The sequence below is a fragment of the Anas platyrhynchos genome, chromosome 2, assembly GCF_047663525.1.
Source record: "Anas platyrhynchos isolate ZD024472 breed Pekin duck chromosome 2, IASCAAS_PekinDuck_T2T, whole genome shotgun sequence".
NCBI classification, from domain to species: Eukaryota; Metazoa; Chordata; class Aves; order Anseriformes; family Anatidae; genus Anas; species Anas platyrhynchos.
Window position 1 is genome coordinate 100,233,744 of NC_092588.1, and position 15,775 is coordinate 100,249,518.

Here is a 15,775-nt window from a genome sequence, read left to right on the forward strand (position 1 = left end):
CCTGTTGTTTAAACTGCACACAGTGGTGATTCATTATGCAGGAGGATGTAATTTTAGCGTGAAATTGTCAGAGGATCATGATGGGTAAAGGTAATGAGGTAATGGTATCTTGTTCCTATGCTGTGTTGTTATCTGGTAGTATAAAACCAGACGATGTTGTCATGTGACTGTCTTCTTTCAGAGCTTTCTGATAGGCAAAATCCAGGTTATGTTTGGTTCTTAGTTGCTGCTGTAGATGTCTTTTGTGTTTATACCCTCTGTAATGGAGAAGTCATTATGCGTTTTGGATATCAGAGCTAGTTTTGACCTTAATATATGGAGGAGGGAGATCCTGGAGAAAATTTAAGCATTCTTACAAATCTGTGCAGTGAGTTTCCCCTGTTTTAAGACAAAAAGTTCTGTCTTCCATTAAACAGAAATACAGTAGTAATATTGTTGGGATAAGCAGGGAATTAAATGATGATGTAGGATGATAATAGTTGGAGCTCTGCTAAAACTGATTTATTTTTTTAAAGGCTAATGGGATTGTTATTTTTGTACACGTGTGCACGCACATTACAGTGTATGTGAATGACCTATCACAGAGCCCTTTGGTTTTACTGAGGTGCAGAGATTTGTGTTTGAGCAAGTAGCTGTGGGACTAGGACAACTATTCCAAGCACAGTGGGTAACTGTGTTTGTAGTCTGCAAAGGCAAGCTGAGTCGTTCCATTCTGCCTTAACCAGATTGTTCTTTTGATTTTCGGATTGACTTGCTGAAGCTGATTCATTTTAGGATTTAAATGATACATGTGCCTGATTTTCTCTGAAAAAAAAAGTACACTAACCAACCCTTGTTGTTGTGTCTTGGTGCCTTCTGCTTAAGCTGGAAATTCCTTCAAACGTCTGTTTTTTTTCCCTTGTAGCTGTCATATCTCATGTTTTCTTGTGTGGTGTTGACTCAATGTGGTTTACCTCTTCAGTTCTTGCTTAGTAAACTAACAAGAGTTCGCAACAAGTACCATGTCTCTAAAAGAAAACATTACGTACCAAAATGTAAATCGTTTTCCCTAATTGCTGTTGGATGCTGTGAACCCACCTGTGCCCATTCCAAATGGTGAATGCTTTCTTCGCTCATGCCACAAAAAAAAAAAAAGATGGATTTGTTATAATTTGTGAGATGTTTTCTACAGTAAAAAAGCTCACTGCTTTTTTGAGGAACAGAATTGAAATTTAAGCCCTTAACTATGCAGGGATTTGAAATGGATCAATTTTAAGCAGTGTATATGGGAGGGAGAAAAGAAAACTAATGAGGATGTATTTTTTTCTTCTAGGTTTTTTCATTTTATACCTGCAAATTTTCCACAATCCAAAGATGGCAGCAAATAAGCCTAAAGGGCAGAATTCATTGGCTTTGCACAAAGTCATCATGGTGGGAAGTGGTGGTGTAGGAAAATCTGCTTTAACACTACAGTTTATGTATGATGAGGTAAGAATGTGTGCTAGAAATTATCTCATGGAATGTCTGCTACACAGTGTTATTTAAGCATTTAATTGGTACAGTTATTTTCTGAAATGGTCTAAATGTATATGACGTGGTATGAAAGCCAGCTATCGAACTGAGCAAAAATAAAAATATCTTTGTGCTGGCACAGGTTGCCCAGAGAAGCTGTGGATGCCTCCTCCCTGGAAGTGTTCAGGGCCAGGCTGGATGGGGCTTTGGGCAACCTGGTCTGGTGGGAGGTGTCCGTGCCCATGGCAGGGGGTTGGAACTGGATAATCCGTAAGGGTCCCTTCCAACCCAAACCATTCTATTATTCTTTGAGATTTCAGATTTGACCTCTTAGAGACACCTGTAAAGGTATAAATTGACTTTAATCAAATTTATGGTATTTTTGGAACTTGCTCCTTTACGGTATGTTTTCTTATTATTTACTAGACCTATTAAAACTTATGTAAATATTATAGCTCAAAGCTTCTTCAGTTTGGTGAGTAGCTTGATGCCTGAAATGATGACCAATTTTTCTTTTTTTTTCCCCCTGATGTTGGAGAAGAAAAAAAATCTGTTTCTTGTGTCCCTGCTTTTTTGTCAGTGAAAATCATTCTTTTTGTTTAAGAAGTATAAGTTATGCCTTCAGTGTCCTTTAAAAATTGATACTAAATATATTTAAAGTCAGGGCTGCTTGATAGCATACTGAAATGAAGCCAGATGTTCTGGTTAACCAGAAACAGACACTTAGTTTTGCAGTTACCTCTAAAATTTCCTTGTAATGTCTGAATAAAAAAAAAAAAGTTACATCTGTGTTGAGTAGTGTGAGCACTTCATGTAGCCTAAATACAGAAGCTTATTTATTTGTTACTATAACATTGTAAGATGTGTGTTTTATTCTTATATGCAAATAGAAGCATTTGCTTTGTACAGGCATGATTTTTTTTTTTTAATGTAGTAAAAATTGTGTTTCTAGTTTGTAGAAGATTATGAGCCCACCAAAGCAGACAGCTACAGGAAAAAGGTGGTTCTGGATGGAGAAGAAGTCCAAATTGATATATTAGACACAGCAGGGCAGGAGGACTATGCTGCAATTAGAGACAACTACTTCCGAAGTGGAGAAGGCTTTCTTTGTGTCTTCTCTATTACAGAGTTGGAATCGTTTGCAGCTACTGCAGACTTCAGGTAAGTTACAAGGCAAGATAGCTATTGAATTATAGTGAGGTAATTACAATCACTTTCTTTGTTGTTCTATAATATCATTATGTTGGTCCAGGTTAGATGACTGTAGTCACATTGTTTTCAATAGATGCCTAGCCATGCCTTTGCTATCTGCATACCACTTCAAATATCTTTACTGCTGTGTTTCTAAATACCAAAAAGGTTACTGCTACAAAGCAGCTACACAGCAACATTCAGAAAGCTGCTGCCTTTGAATGTCGTTATTGCTTGGCACTGCAGTGCAAAGAAGCAGTATTTGTGAGTAGGCATAGTGCTATCCCAAGTAATGGATCTGAGAAAAATTGCTTACTGACTGTATGGATATATATAATGTATGTGCAATACCACATATTCTCCAGAGGTGTCTTTTTTAGTTCTTGCTTGGTATGGCAGATTATGTTGCATTTCTTTAACCTTTGAAACACCACCTAGAGCAAAAAAGTAACTGTAGCATGTCCAGCTGTCATATGCTAGGCTACTTCATAGTTATAAAGATGACATGACCAGATTCCAGCTGAAAACTGTTTAGATCTGGATCTGGTGATGTCTGTCTGCAAAGTCTTAGGCTATGCAATCTATGTGCGTTGTAGTCTGGGAAGACTGAAATGGGTAGTGTAAGCAATACAACTATTTTACCCCTTAAAAGTGTTTTTAACAGCAATTGAGAAGTATTTTTGACTATTCTGAAGCAGCTATCCATTTAGTGTAAAGGTCTGCTATAAATCTGTCCATCCAGTTTTATATGGACTGAATTCTTCTCTGTAAAATATACTGATGTAAGTTTTTGAATTTACAAAGCAAATGCCAGTGCCTTCTGTATAGGGTTAACCCTTACCATCAAAGTTAGAGAGAATATCACTTAAGGAGCAACATGCAAAATAGAGGCTGGATCTTTCTGCTGTAATGAGGATTTAACAAGCAGGTTTTTTTTATTGTTTGTTTTTGAATTCTCTTCACACATTCAACACATTAAAACCCTTGTTTTGAGTGGGCAGTTAGCAGAATATTACAAATGTTTGGTTTTGTTTGATAGATAAAGCCAAATTAAAATGGTCATCACTATACATATATGTATATATAGTGAAATAAGTAAATCAGTAAAATGCCTTATTGCTATATTATATATAGTAAGAAGAAAAAAGACAAGACCAAAAAAAAAATGAACAGTTCAAAGGTAATCAAAATAGGAGAGGAGATCATCTTTGAGATAAAAGTGAGGAAACAAATATAAAAAGAGATAATCTGCATCCCACCGAAATAAGGTTTCTTAGAGATATCATCATAGTTTTAGTTAATTAATCCTAAGTATCAGAATACGTTTAATATCACATCTAAGGGAGAAGAAGATAGGGAGAGGAGAGAAAGTGAGCTTTTCCGCTTCTGTTACTTCTTCATTTGTGCGTCAGTATGTGTATGGGTGTGTTTATATATTTAGAGAGAGGGGTGCATTACAAGTTGATGCAAGGTATGTCAGTTCTGGGGGGTTATTTAGCATAGTTAGAGCTCTAGAGTGCAAAATGACCTCTTCAGTCTGTTCAAAACCCTGTTAATGCTTCAAAGTGCATGATGTTCTACAGACCTAGAAAAAGTCCTTTCTAAGCAAAGGTGAGAGTTGACAATATACATGCTGAAAGAGGAGAAATGGAAGAAAAAGTTCCTTCAGTGAAGAGATTAAAACTCCCAAATCTTTAAAGTGCCTTTCAAGTTGCCTTTCAAATTGTCGAAGCCTGAGTGCTAAAATATCTCATAAAAATGACATTCTTTCTACTCCATGTAACCTGTATCTCTTGAAGGTACAGTTACAATACATTTGGCATTGTTGAGCAGCCAGAAATAATACTACTTAGAGACAGAAAGAAAATGACAAGAATCTGGACGTTTTAGTTTTTCCATGGCATTTTGCTCTGCTGGAAGGGCAGGACTCCAACAGGAGAGTTGTTTACTACTGTCTAGTGTCTTTGGGTTTTCCGGTGTGCTCTGAAATGCCACTGCTCTTTGCCACTTTTTCAGTAGAAAGCAGACCTGCAAAGACTACATTTTTAAATATTTGAAAGGCAATTTGATAAAATGTGTTCCTGCTTTGAGTAGAATTGGTGTGGCTCTAATGATGTTTTTTTGTTTGTTTGTTTGTTTGTTTGTTTTAAATTCCAAGCCAGTATATCTAGTTTTTAGCTAGAAGTCTTATTTGCACAGATACTGTAGTGGTGCACAGAATTCTCATCTATCTACCTATCCTAATCCACAGACTATTCAAACTACTTTTGGATATCAGCAAACACAGTTAAAAAATTTTGCTTCTTTGGCAGAGAGGGAAGTAATATGGCATCAGTTATACCTGAGAGAGGAATGTGTGTGTGTTACAAGGTGTTGGTTTAAAAAAACAAAGGTTGAAGTGAGGGGATGGGTTGGAGGGCTAACTCAACAAAACTGCATGCTATAAAAAGCAGAGCATTTTATAACAGGAGGAGGATCCTGACATACACCAAATCAAAGCTAGCTAGATGATCAATTAACTCTTTCCAATTTCTCTTCATTCTACATTAAAATCTGGTAATAGGCTTTACCTCAGCCAGAAAAGGGAATTTGGTTCCTTGAGCTTTTCATTTATCTTTCAGAAATTGCTCCATGATAAAGGGCTAAATTTCACTAACAGCTTGATACTCTCTGAGACAAAAGAGAGAAATTTTGTTCTTCCTCTTAAATACATTTCCAATTAGAAGAAAACTTCTTTTTTTTTTTTTTTTTTTTTGAAGTCTTGAAGGTTGATGTACCAAAGCATTTGTAGTACTCAGTTTTATTTACAGCTTTAAACTCTTCATCCTAGTGGTTCAAACAGAGGTAATGGTCTGTCCTCAAAAACCTGATGTGCAGCTTGTTATCCATACATTGGCTTATAAATGAATGAAGACCTCTCTGTAGAGAGTGAATGCAATTGACTTCAGAAAGATTTGTCAAAGGAATAGATTTTCTCTTGTTGTGCTGTATCAGTTTACTACCAAAGTAGATAATTTTATCAGCTTTAAATGGCACATGCATTTTATTGGGAAAAAAAAATGAATGGAAGACAGAAATCTGGGTAGAGCAAAAGTTGCAGTTGGAAGTAGTAACATAAAGGTAATGGGAAAGACTCTCAAGTAACACCTTTAGTAAAAAAAAGACTTTATTAGTGTAAATTTTCACTTAAACCAATCTTGTTCTACTCTGTTTAATCTGTTACTGATTCACCTCCTTCCTGCCTGGAAGATTAGTTATCTCTCTTGGTCTTCATTGTGTATAGTGTCATAATGAGGTTTAAGATTTTACAGTTACATAAGCTTCATAAAAGGAATAAGTGGGTTTTCATTGTAAGATGGAAGAGTATTTAGTCTGAGTTCTTCTGTCTGTGTTCTAAGAATAGTAGTCCATGAAATACTTAATTCTTTTTTCCCTTTTATTTTTTATTTTTTTTATCTCCAGGGAGCAGATCTTAAGAGTAAAAGAAGATGAGAATGTTCCTTTTTTGCTAGTTGGTAACAAATCAGATTTGGAAGATAAAAGGCAAGTTTCTATAGAGGAAGCAAAAAACAGAGCTGATCAGTGGAATGTTAACTATGTGGAAACTTCTGCAAAAACACGAGCTAATGTTGACAAGGTAATAACTCACCTCATAATACAAAGAATCTCTCCATCAGTGTTTACTTTCTAGCTCTCTTCCATGGGCCATACTTAGTGTTCAAGTTATTCTAGCCTTTTTGTATGTGTGTGTAAAAATTCAAATTAAATACGTTTCTCCCTTAGCTTGCAATGAGTGCATGACTAGGTCAGTTCAGGTAGGACAGTAAAAATGTTTGCCATACCAAGTCTATCCTATCTGAACCTGCAAGGAGTAAGTCATTAGACAAGACCTCTTTTCATTTAAAAAGTTCTTGAGGAAGCTACTTTGGCCTAGCCTTGCGTTTTCTGTAATTAAAGACAATCTGTTTCTCAACAGTGAGGAAGGCTGTCCGAGGAATCAAGTTAAAGTGGGTAAGAGAGGGATTGGAACCTCATCTAACTAGATGCTTGGCTGGATGTTGCTTTGATGAAGAATAGATGAATCCTTCTAAGCTTTCAATGGCCTTAGAAGTGCCTCATGAGTTTTCTGGGATAAAGCCTGGCTCAGAAGGTCATGAAATAAGACACAGAATACTTGTCTACAAGAAGATAAATTATTGATTAAGCATTTCAGCTATAATTTCAAAAGACAGGACCTCTTGGAACACAATTCAGAATAACTCAATCCTGTAGGCTGCAAAAGTAATGGATGTATGATAAAAGAAATAAGTAGTTTAAAGTGCTAATCTTTCCTTTCAGACCTATCGATACAGTTGATCACACATTGAAAAATTCTCTAATGTAAATGCTTACATCTGAGCAGTTGCAGCATTACAGCAGTAATGGGAGTTCTGTTCTGCAGTGACTTTAACTTGGCTGTTGTCATCTGTCAGTTGTCTCCCTGAAGAAATGGCTTGTTCAGTACTACAGTAAGAACTGCATGCTTTTCTATAGGGAACATTAAGTCAGTTAAATACAGTGTAATTCAGATGTGTTGAGTTCAGCTCTGACTTTTTTTTTTTGTAATAACAATACTTTATCTTTTAGTTTTGGTGCATAATTGCAGTTAACATCCATCTATTTCAGTCGTAGAAATTCCCAGATCTTCTAAATCTACTTCACCATTCTTTAGCAGGTGGGAAAAAAGTATTATGCACATTGATTAAAATATATATCAAGCTTTTGCAGACACGTGGTAGGCTACTACAGAGCTCCAAGTTTCTTTTTGGAGCAGGTGGCATAATGGCAAGATTAGCAAATTACATAGAGTTAAGGTTTAAAAGTCCATAAATTAGGTTTTGTTGGCCCTAGTAAAAAACAGGTATTCTTAGTTGCTTGTTTCCTTGGAGCATCTGAACTTACATGGTTTGTTAGGTGGACTTAAGTTAGTATCATATAAGAAATGTACTTCTCTAAATTCCAAAATGGTGGGTTGCTCTTTTGGGAAAAACACTGTTGGCTTCTGCTTACTTTAATAAAGGTAATCAACTGAGCACTTCTCAGTAGGTTATGTACCCCCGGTGTAAAGGCTTAAGCAAGTTGCCAGTTGCAGCATACCATTAGTAAAGATTTGAGTAAAAGCAAGTAACTTAGTCCACACCTATAAATCTAAAGGCAGCTATATTTCCTGATGGAAACATTTAGTTGCATTGATTTTCCTCTAATCCCGTGTAATAAAGGTTTATGCTTTTGCTGCGATCAATATGAGATTAGTGTAATTGCAAATAAAATCCTACTGTGCTATGTAGAGGAGCTTTTCAGCCCCTGCACTGTCTGTATTGCACTGAAACAGACCAAGCCCGCTGATATATATCTCAAAGAGAATTTTTCTGAGATGTTTTAGAACTGCTAAAGTCATCATCTGAACTGCTACAATAAGATTATAAAGAAAGTATTTATTTGCTGCAGTCCATTGGAAGTCAAGCTCTTTTCTTCTAATAATAGAAGTAACTTTAAGCAGCCCTGTCACAAGCTTTAACTGGCAGTCTGTTCTCTCTTAACCAATCTGCTGGTGTCTCCAACTTCGTCACTTTTGTTTCCTACTAAACCACTTGATGAAAATGAAGTTTATGCATACTTTGAGATAGTAATATGGCAGTTGAGATTCTAAAAAATAGCTTATGTAGTTGTATGGTAGATAACTTTGTTTTAAGGGAAATGCTGATTTATTTTTGTGCACTAACTTTGTGCTTAGACTTCCATCGTGGGACATGCAATGAAATGTTCAGGGTGTGCTACTGCACCATTAATATACTTCTAGAATTGGTTATTGCACTTCTTCATCCTTTACAGTTCATCACTAAAAATACTTGAAATATAACTTGAATTATAGACTGATTTCCCTGCGTCTCCCCAGTGAGATGTAGATAATAAAAATAAATAAATAATCATGGGCAGTAATAGGAGTCTTGTTTCAACGCATGTGGAAAACTGTCTGAGAGGATTCATAAGCAAGTTCCAGAAGACAGGGGAACTATGGTACCATGAAAGAAGCACATTTGCATTATATGGACATGGCCTTATAAACCAATGAAAGACTTGTTGGATTTATATTTGCTCAAACTGGTTTTGTATAATTGACTTTATCCTAACCCACGGGAATGGCTATCACCAGTGATAGCTTAAATTAACTCAAGTATCTGAGAGAGTTTTGGCATTTACATTCTTCCATCTTTTTTTTTTTTAGGTGTTTTTTGATTTAATGAGAGAAATTAGAGCCAGAAAAATGGAAGACAGCAAAGAGAAGAATGGGAAGAAGAAAAGAAAAAGCCTAGCTAAAAGGATCAGAGAAAGATGTTGCATTTTATAATCAAAACCCTGAATTCCTTTCCTACCCTGACCATACTAATAAAAAAAACCATAATTTATAAGCATGCCATTGAAGGCTCAAGTGACTGAAATTACTCTAACGTGTTGGAAATCGTAATGTACCACTAAAAGCATGAATTGGAGCTGCACTGAAAGTCAAATTCACTGAAAAAAATTGATGTGGCTTCAAGAGAAGCAAAGTTCAGTCCATTTCATAATTGCCTACCTTCTCACATTTCTTCTGAATGTAGTGTTTCATAGGCAGTCTTTTCTTTAATAGTAAATGGGGAGGGGGGGGAGTACTACTTTGTGGTTTCTTGTAAAGCATACATTTTTTTAATCATTGATAATTGTCACTTCATCTTGTCTTTTGTTGCCTTGAAAAGTACAATTGTGAACGTGATACCTAACAAAGCGGTATGCAGTTGTTTTGCCATGGAGTTATGCAAATCGGAAAAGAATAATGTATATGCGAACAGTTATACTGGGGAAAATTATATGTGGTTCTGCATTACCTGATTAACCTAGAAGAGTGATGTAATCTTTTACATTGAAACATTTGAATATGCCTTAATTTTAAAACCTAATCATAGCAGGTTGCTTAGTCAAGGGTGTATTTTCAACTTGTTTGCATGGAGACTGTCCCTGTGCATCGGTGCGAGGCTGCCCTCCCTGTAGAGTGCAGTTACGTGAATGGTTTTGCTAACCAGCTGTCTGCTAGCAGTGTCTGTTCTTTAAATGTATGCCATACTCTGGTATTGTGAATAATACAGAGCATATTCAGTCATCTGTAGCTTGGTAAACAATACGGTATCTTTAAGCTAAATGGTCAGAATACATCTGAGATGGAGGTCATAAGGCTATGGCACATCTACGCCTGGAATGGTCGTTTAAAACTTAACGCGCTGATACCTTGAAACTTCCCTTTTGCGAGTAGTTTTCTGTCTAGATGTTGCTTGGGTTTTAACTCCCTGGAGTAGGTTGGAGTGGAGATGATTCAGTAGCGCTAATGTATTTTGAGTTAAGATGTTGTCCAGGAAATTCTGGTGTCATCAGTTAATTTTTTTTGTGTGTGTTCCTGATACTCAGCTATGGGAACACGCTGTGTTATGCTGAAGCTCTTTGCAGGTTTTGTACTGTTTAGTCGAGTTTATGTTGATTTTAAAACGGGGAACATTGTAGCTACTTTTTCTAGTTAATGTTGATATTAAACAATCAAACATGCTTTGCAATAGAGAAACACTTACCATGTGCATCCAAAATCCCCAAACAAAACGTACTGCCTCAGTTGCTTCAGAACAGCAAGAATAGCACACGGTTAGCGTGCTGCATCTTAACTAAAAATATACCAGAACGTTTGAGGGTTTTGGACTCCTCTGGGGTAAGACGGGCTAGATCAATTCCACAAACTGTTATACTTTTTATACATGTGTAAGCCTATAACTGACAGTTTAAAATGTGCTCAAGCAAACTAGATAACAAATATTTAACTTCCATGCTAACAGACATTTTAGGGACTCAAGTCTTAGAAGTTATATTTGTCATGTTAAATATTTATCAATAGGAATTTTGTATGTGCATTTAGTAGACTGCCAAGTGCAGAATTAAAGTTACTCATGTAACTATGGCAAATAAGCCAGTCTTCATCTTACTGTGTACTCATTTTGGTCTATTTAGCCAGGGAGTGTAACCACTAACATTGTGACTTTGCTTTGGAACCTGTATGCTGGGAACTGAGGTGTTATGAAGCCACCAGACACGTGAAACTTGTCTTGGCTGATGCCTTACCCTGTCCTTTTATTTGCTATTTGAGCCATTGAAAGATGAATAAACTTCCACTTTTTTTAAATACTTGTGCAGTGTTAATTGATAACTATAGCATCTGCTATAACTTCACTGTAGCTGAGACCAGTTTTCAAGCAGTTAAACCAAAGTATTCCAGGAGCTGTTTTAGTGTATGTGAACAAAGTCAAACCGTAGACTAAACTGGTTTGATAAAAGCCACTTTGTGAAAGCTGAGTCTATGCTTGTGTTACCTTTATCCAGTGCTAATTGATCCCTACTTGCTGTAACAAGGAATATCAGAAAGCAGGCACACAAACTGAGATTGAGGTAAGCTTGTTCCAGAAGTACTTTCCAAAAGAATGGAAGGTGAGATTTTTTTAACCTTTTTTTTAATTATTTATTTTTTAAAGGAGAGCCTATATACGTCTGGGGAGGGAGAATGCTTCCAAAATCATATCTTTTTTTTTTTAGCATGCTCTGGAAGAATGTAAGTTTGCTTCCCTAGCTTGCAAAGAAAATAGCTTGAACTGCATATATAAGATTTTGGTACGGCCAAACAAGTGATCCATTCACATCATAAATTCATGCTTTAGCCTACTTATGTGTCTGAAACTGCTACGTCTATCTGCTTAAAAAGCTTCTTTGCCTGCAAGCATTTTTCCTCCTCTTTCTCCTCCAAAAAGTTGTAGTTTTTTTTTCTCAAGTTGGCAGGATCAAAGCCTTCCATGGGTTTTCACTCCATGTTAGCCAAATATGCTGGTAATGCTATTGCTACCTTTTGTGAAATCCATGGCATTATAAAACTGCAGGCCAGACAGAGTCCGTAATTTGTAACAGACTATAAAGTTCAGCCTTCCATTGTGTATGAAACTAATACTGAATTTTCATTCTAACTCCATTTTTTTTCAATACCTTTGTAGCTTTTTCCATACCTTTGTAGCATTTGTAGCTTTAAAAACACAGGGGACGTTCAAAAATGTTGGCTAAGGACCCGATGATCTATTTGGTAGCTTCTGTAGCCTCCTGATGAGCACAGCTTAACAAAAGCAGTGTCCAACAGCTTTCTTTGGCGATCCTGAGGCACCCTTGTTGTGCAGGAAGTGCTTTCCCATTCACAGGGATGTTGTTAACATCAGAGGAGGTCACAGATAAAGCCTCTGCAAATTCTAATGGCAATCATAACAATAAAATACAATCTGTATCTGAGCATTATTCTCACAATATTCATCTACAGGAGTGAATTATTTTCTCTATTACATGAATCAGGTTTACTGAAAATCTTGGGTTCCTCTTTGAGACACCAAGCTCTGCAATGATTGTCTTCTGGAGTCTGAGAGGGTACAAAATGATGATAGTCTAATGCAAAATGCAGAGCAACAGAGAGAGCCCCTGGTATTACGTGAAGGCATGTAATACATTTAGCAGACCAGAACTGTATCAGCAGGTATGGCTGAGCCTACAACAATAGAGAACTGAAAAGGGAAAGCTAACAGCCCATCTTTATTTCTAAGCTCTCTCCCATTACCGTCAGACATGCATTGGCTTTTCTAGCTGCATGGATGCACTGGCATCAGGGGTCCAGAAAGGCTGGGCGCTCTTTAAGAGGCAAATCCTAATGGCGCAGGAGCGGTCTATTCCCATGCGCCCAAAGATGAGCCAGCGGGGAAGAAGACCAGCCTGGCTCAACAGAGAATTGTGGCTTGAGCTAAGGAGAAAAAAGAGGGTTTAATAATCTTTGGAAAATTGGGCAGGCCACTAAGGAGGACTATAAGGATGTAGCGAGGCTGTGCAGGGACAAGATTAGGAAGGCCAAAGCTCATCTGGAGCTCAATCTGGCTACTGCTGTTAAAGATAACAAAAAACGCTTTTATAAATACATCAACACCAAAAGGAGGAGTAGGGAGAATCTCCATCCTTTACTGGATGCGGGGGGAAACTTAGTTACAAGAGATGAGGAAAAGGCGGAGGTGCTTAATGCCTTCTTTGCCTCAGTCTTTAGCGGCAAAACCGGTTGCTCTCTGGATACCCAGTACCCAGAACTGGTGGAAGGGGACGGGGAGCAGGATGTGGCCCTCACCATCCACGAAGAACTGGTTGGTGACCTGCTACGGCACTTGGATGTGCACAAATCTATGGGGCCGGATGGGATCCACCCGAGGGTACTGAGAGAACTGGCAGAGGAGCTGGCCAAGCCCCTATCCATCATTTATCAGCAGTCCTGGCTATCGGGGGAGGTCCCAGCTGACTGGCGACTAGCAAATGTGACGCCCATCTACAAGAAGGGCCGGAGGGCAGACCCGGGGAACTACAGGCCGGTCAGTTTGACCTCAGTACCAGGGAAGCTCATGGAGCAGATCCTCTTGGGAGTCATCATGCGGCACTTGAAGGGCAAGCAGGCGATCAGGCCCAGCCAGCATGGGTTTATGGAAGGCAGGTCCTGCTTGACGAACCTGATCTCCTTCTACGACAAAGTGACGCGCTGGGTGGACGAGGGAAAGGCTGTGGATGTGGTCTACCTTGACTTCAGCAAGGCTTTTGACACCGTCTCCCACAGCATTCTCCTCAAGAAACTGGCTGCTCTTGGCTTGGACTGGCGCACGCTTCGTTGGGTTAGAAACTGGCTGGATAGCCGGGCCCAAAGAGTTGTGGTAAATGGAGCCAAGTCCAGTTGGAGGCCAGTCACTAGTGGCGTCCCCCAGGGCTCGGTGCTGGGGCCGGTCCTCTTTAACATCTTCATCAATGATCTGGATGACGGCATTGAGTGCACCCTCAGTAAGTTCGCAGATGACACCAAGCTAGGTGCGTGTGTCGATCTGCTCGAGGGTAGGAAGGCTCTGCAGGAGGATCTGGATAGGCTGCACCGATGGGCTGAGGTCAACTGTATGAAGTTCAACAAGGCCAAGTGCCGGGTCCTGCACCTGGGGCGCAATAACCCCAAGCAGAACTACAGGCTGGGAGAGGAATGGTTGGAGAGCTGCCAGGCAGAGAAGGACCTGGGAGTGATGGTGGACAGTCGGCTGAATATGAGCCAGCAGTGTGCTCAGGTGGCCAAGAAGGCCAACAGCATCCTGGCTTGTATCAGAAACACTGTGACCAGCAGGGCTAGGGAGGTGATCGTCCCCCTGTACTCGGCTCTGGTGAGGCCGCACCTCGAGTACTGTGTTCAGTTTTGGGCCCCTCGCTACAAGAAGGACATCGAGGTGCTTGAGCGGGTCCAGAGAAGGGCGACAAAGCTGGTGAGGGGCCTGGAGAGCAAGTCCTATGAGGAGCGGCTGAAGGAGCTGGGCTTGTTCAGCCTAGAGAAGAGGAGGCTCAGGGGTGACCTTATTGCTATGTATAAGTACATTAAAGGATGCTGTAGAGAGGTGGGGGTTGGCCTGTTCTCCCATGTGCCTGGTGACAGGACGAGGGGGAATGGGCTAAAGTTACGCCAGGGGAGTTTTAGGTTAGATGTTAGGAAGAATTTCTTTACTGAAAGGGTTGTGAGGCACTGGAACGGGCTGCCCAGGGAGGTGGTGGAGTCACCATCCCTGGAAGTCTTCAAAAGACGTTTAGATGTAGAGCTTAGGGATATGGTTTAGTGGGGACTGTTAGTGTTAGGTTAGAGGTTGGACTCGATGATCTTGAGGTCTCTTCCAACCTAGAAATTCTGTGATTCTGTGATTCTGTGGCAGGTACAAAAACTGAATTTCTTACAAGACCTGCTCTTGACAATTTCTTGTTGTGATTTTAATTTGTATAAAAGACTCTTTCATGAGTCACCTCTTTAAAAAAAAAAAAAAAACAAAAAAAAAAAACTCTCCTTGTGTATATTTTTTTGAGCTTCAGCTTTTTACTAAACCTGAGTGGTAGGAAAGGTACTGATTCTGTTAGTAATGGAGTTCAAGCTAACATTTGAACTAAATACATTGACCAGTTTGGAATATTTCTGCTTGAAGCTTCTTTGTCAAAGAAATGCAAAAAAATGTTGAACCATTTGCTGTCTGTGTGACCCTAGGCAGATGTCAACACTTTTCTCATTTCCACAGCTATCCAAGGTGGATCTCACCAACCACTGGTACCATCCATTTAGGTGCTGGCACAGTATTCAGAAGAGCCCATTTTGTCTGTGCGTTAAGGTCCTCCCCCCCCTTTTTTTTTCTTTCTTCCATGTAGAATGGAAAAATACCAAAGCTTAAGTTGCTAAGAAAAAAATCCTTTGCTTCTACCATCCTCTTGATTAATATGCATTCAGTAATATTTAACACTACCAGAGCCCTTAATACGCAAAGTATCTGCTGCCTGTGGATGTCAGTGGGACAGTTACAGAGATGCAGGGTGTAATATTCTGTCACACAGATGCAAACAACCCAGGCAGAATTTAGCCAGTTGACTGAGGAAGAATACTCCTGTTTTACCCTGCATCATTCTGCCTTGAGCAAGGCAATTGCTGACTCTCTTACTGATCTGGTAATACTGTGTAAATCTGTAAATGTACCAAAAACACTCAAGATGGGAGCAATTAGGTTCCAAACCACGGTATCCAGTTATGCCTTTCAACGTTTGCAAGGACATTCCCTACCAGTGGACTTCTATGCTGAAGTGTTAAAAACAGGTCCTGTCTACACCCCAGGAACGTGGAAATAGAAGTCTGCAAAAGTGAATGATGTTCTTAACAGGATTTTTGTTCTGCTTTCCACAGTCACTTCAGCAGCTAGCTATCACTAATTCAAAGCAAGGCCAGCTGTTTTGCCAAGTTCCTGGATTTTCTGACTTGATGGAAGTTGCCAGTTTTGAGGTTGCCCTCAAGCAGCTGCCTAGCTGCACTCTTGCTGTGGGCTCCCATATATTCAGGCAATTCCTGCACATGAAACAGATTTTATTTATTTTTTTTACAACCCATCCTTGTGAGGGGTTATGAAAGCTCCTGGGAGGAGAATAA

General features: G+C 39.1%; 1 protein-coding gene across 2 annotated transcripts in view; it reads left to right on the forward strand.

The window, feature by feature from the left end:
• RALA (RAS like proto-oncogene A) overlaps nt 1-10,918 on the forward strand; it is a 28,200-nt gene extending 17,282 nt beyond the window's left edge. For both annotated transcript variants that reach the window (XM_038174956.2, XM_038174957.2), the window contains 4 exons: nt 1,313-1,467; nt 2,444-2,652; nt 6,145-6,319; nt 8,948-10,918. In XM_038174956.2, the coding sequence (XP_038030884.1) occupies nt 1,354-1,467; nt 2,444-2,652; nt 6,145-6,319; nt 8,948-9,070 (621 nt within the window). In that variant the 5' untranslated portion in view covers nt 1,313-1,353 and the 3' untranslated portion in view covers nt 9,071-10,918. The remainder of the gene's footprint in view (nt 1-1,312; nt 1,468-2,443; nt 2,653-6,144; nt 6,320-8,947) is intronic.
• Nucleotides 10,919-15,775: the final 4,857 nt, after the last annotated feature.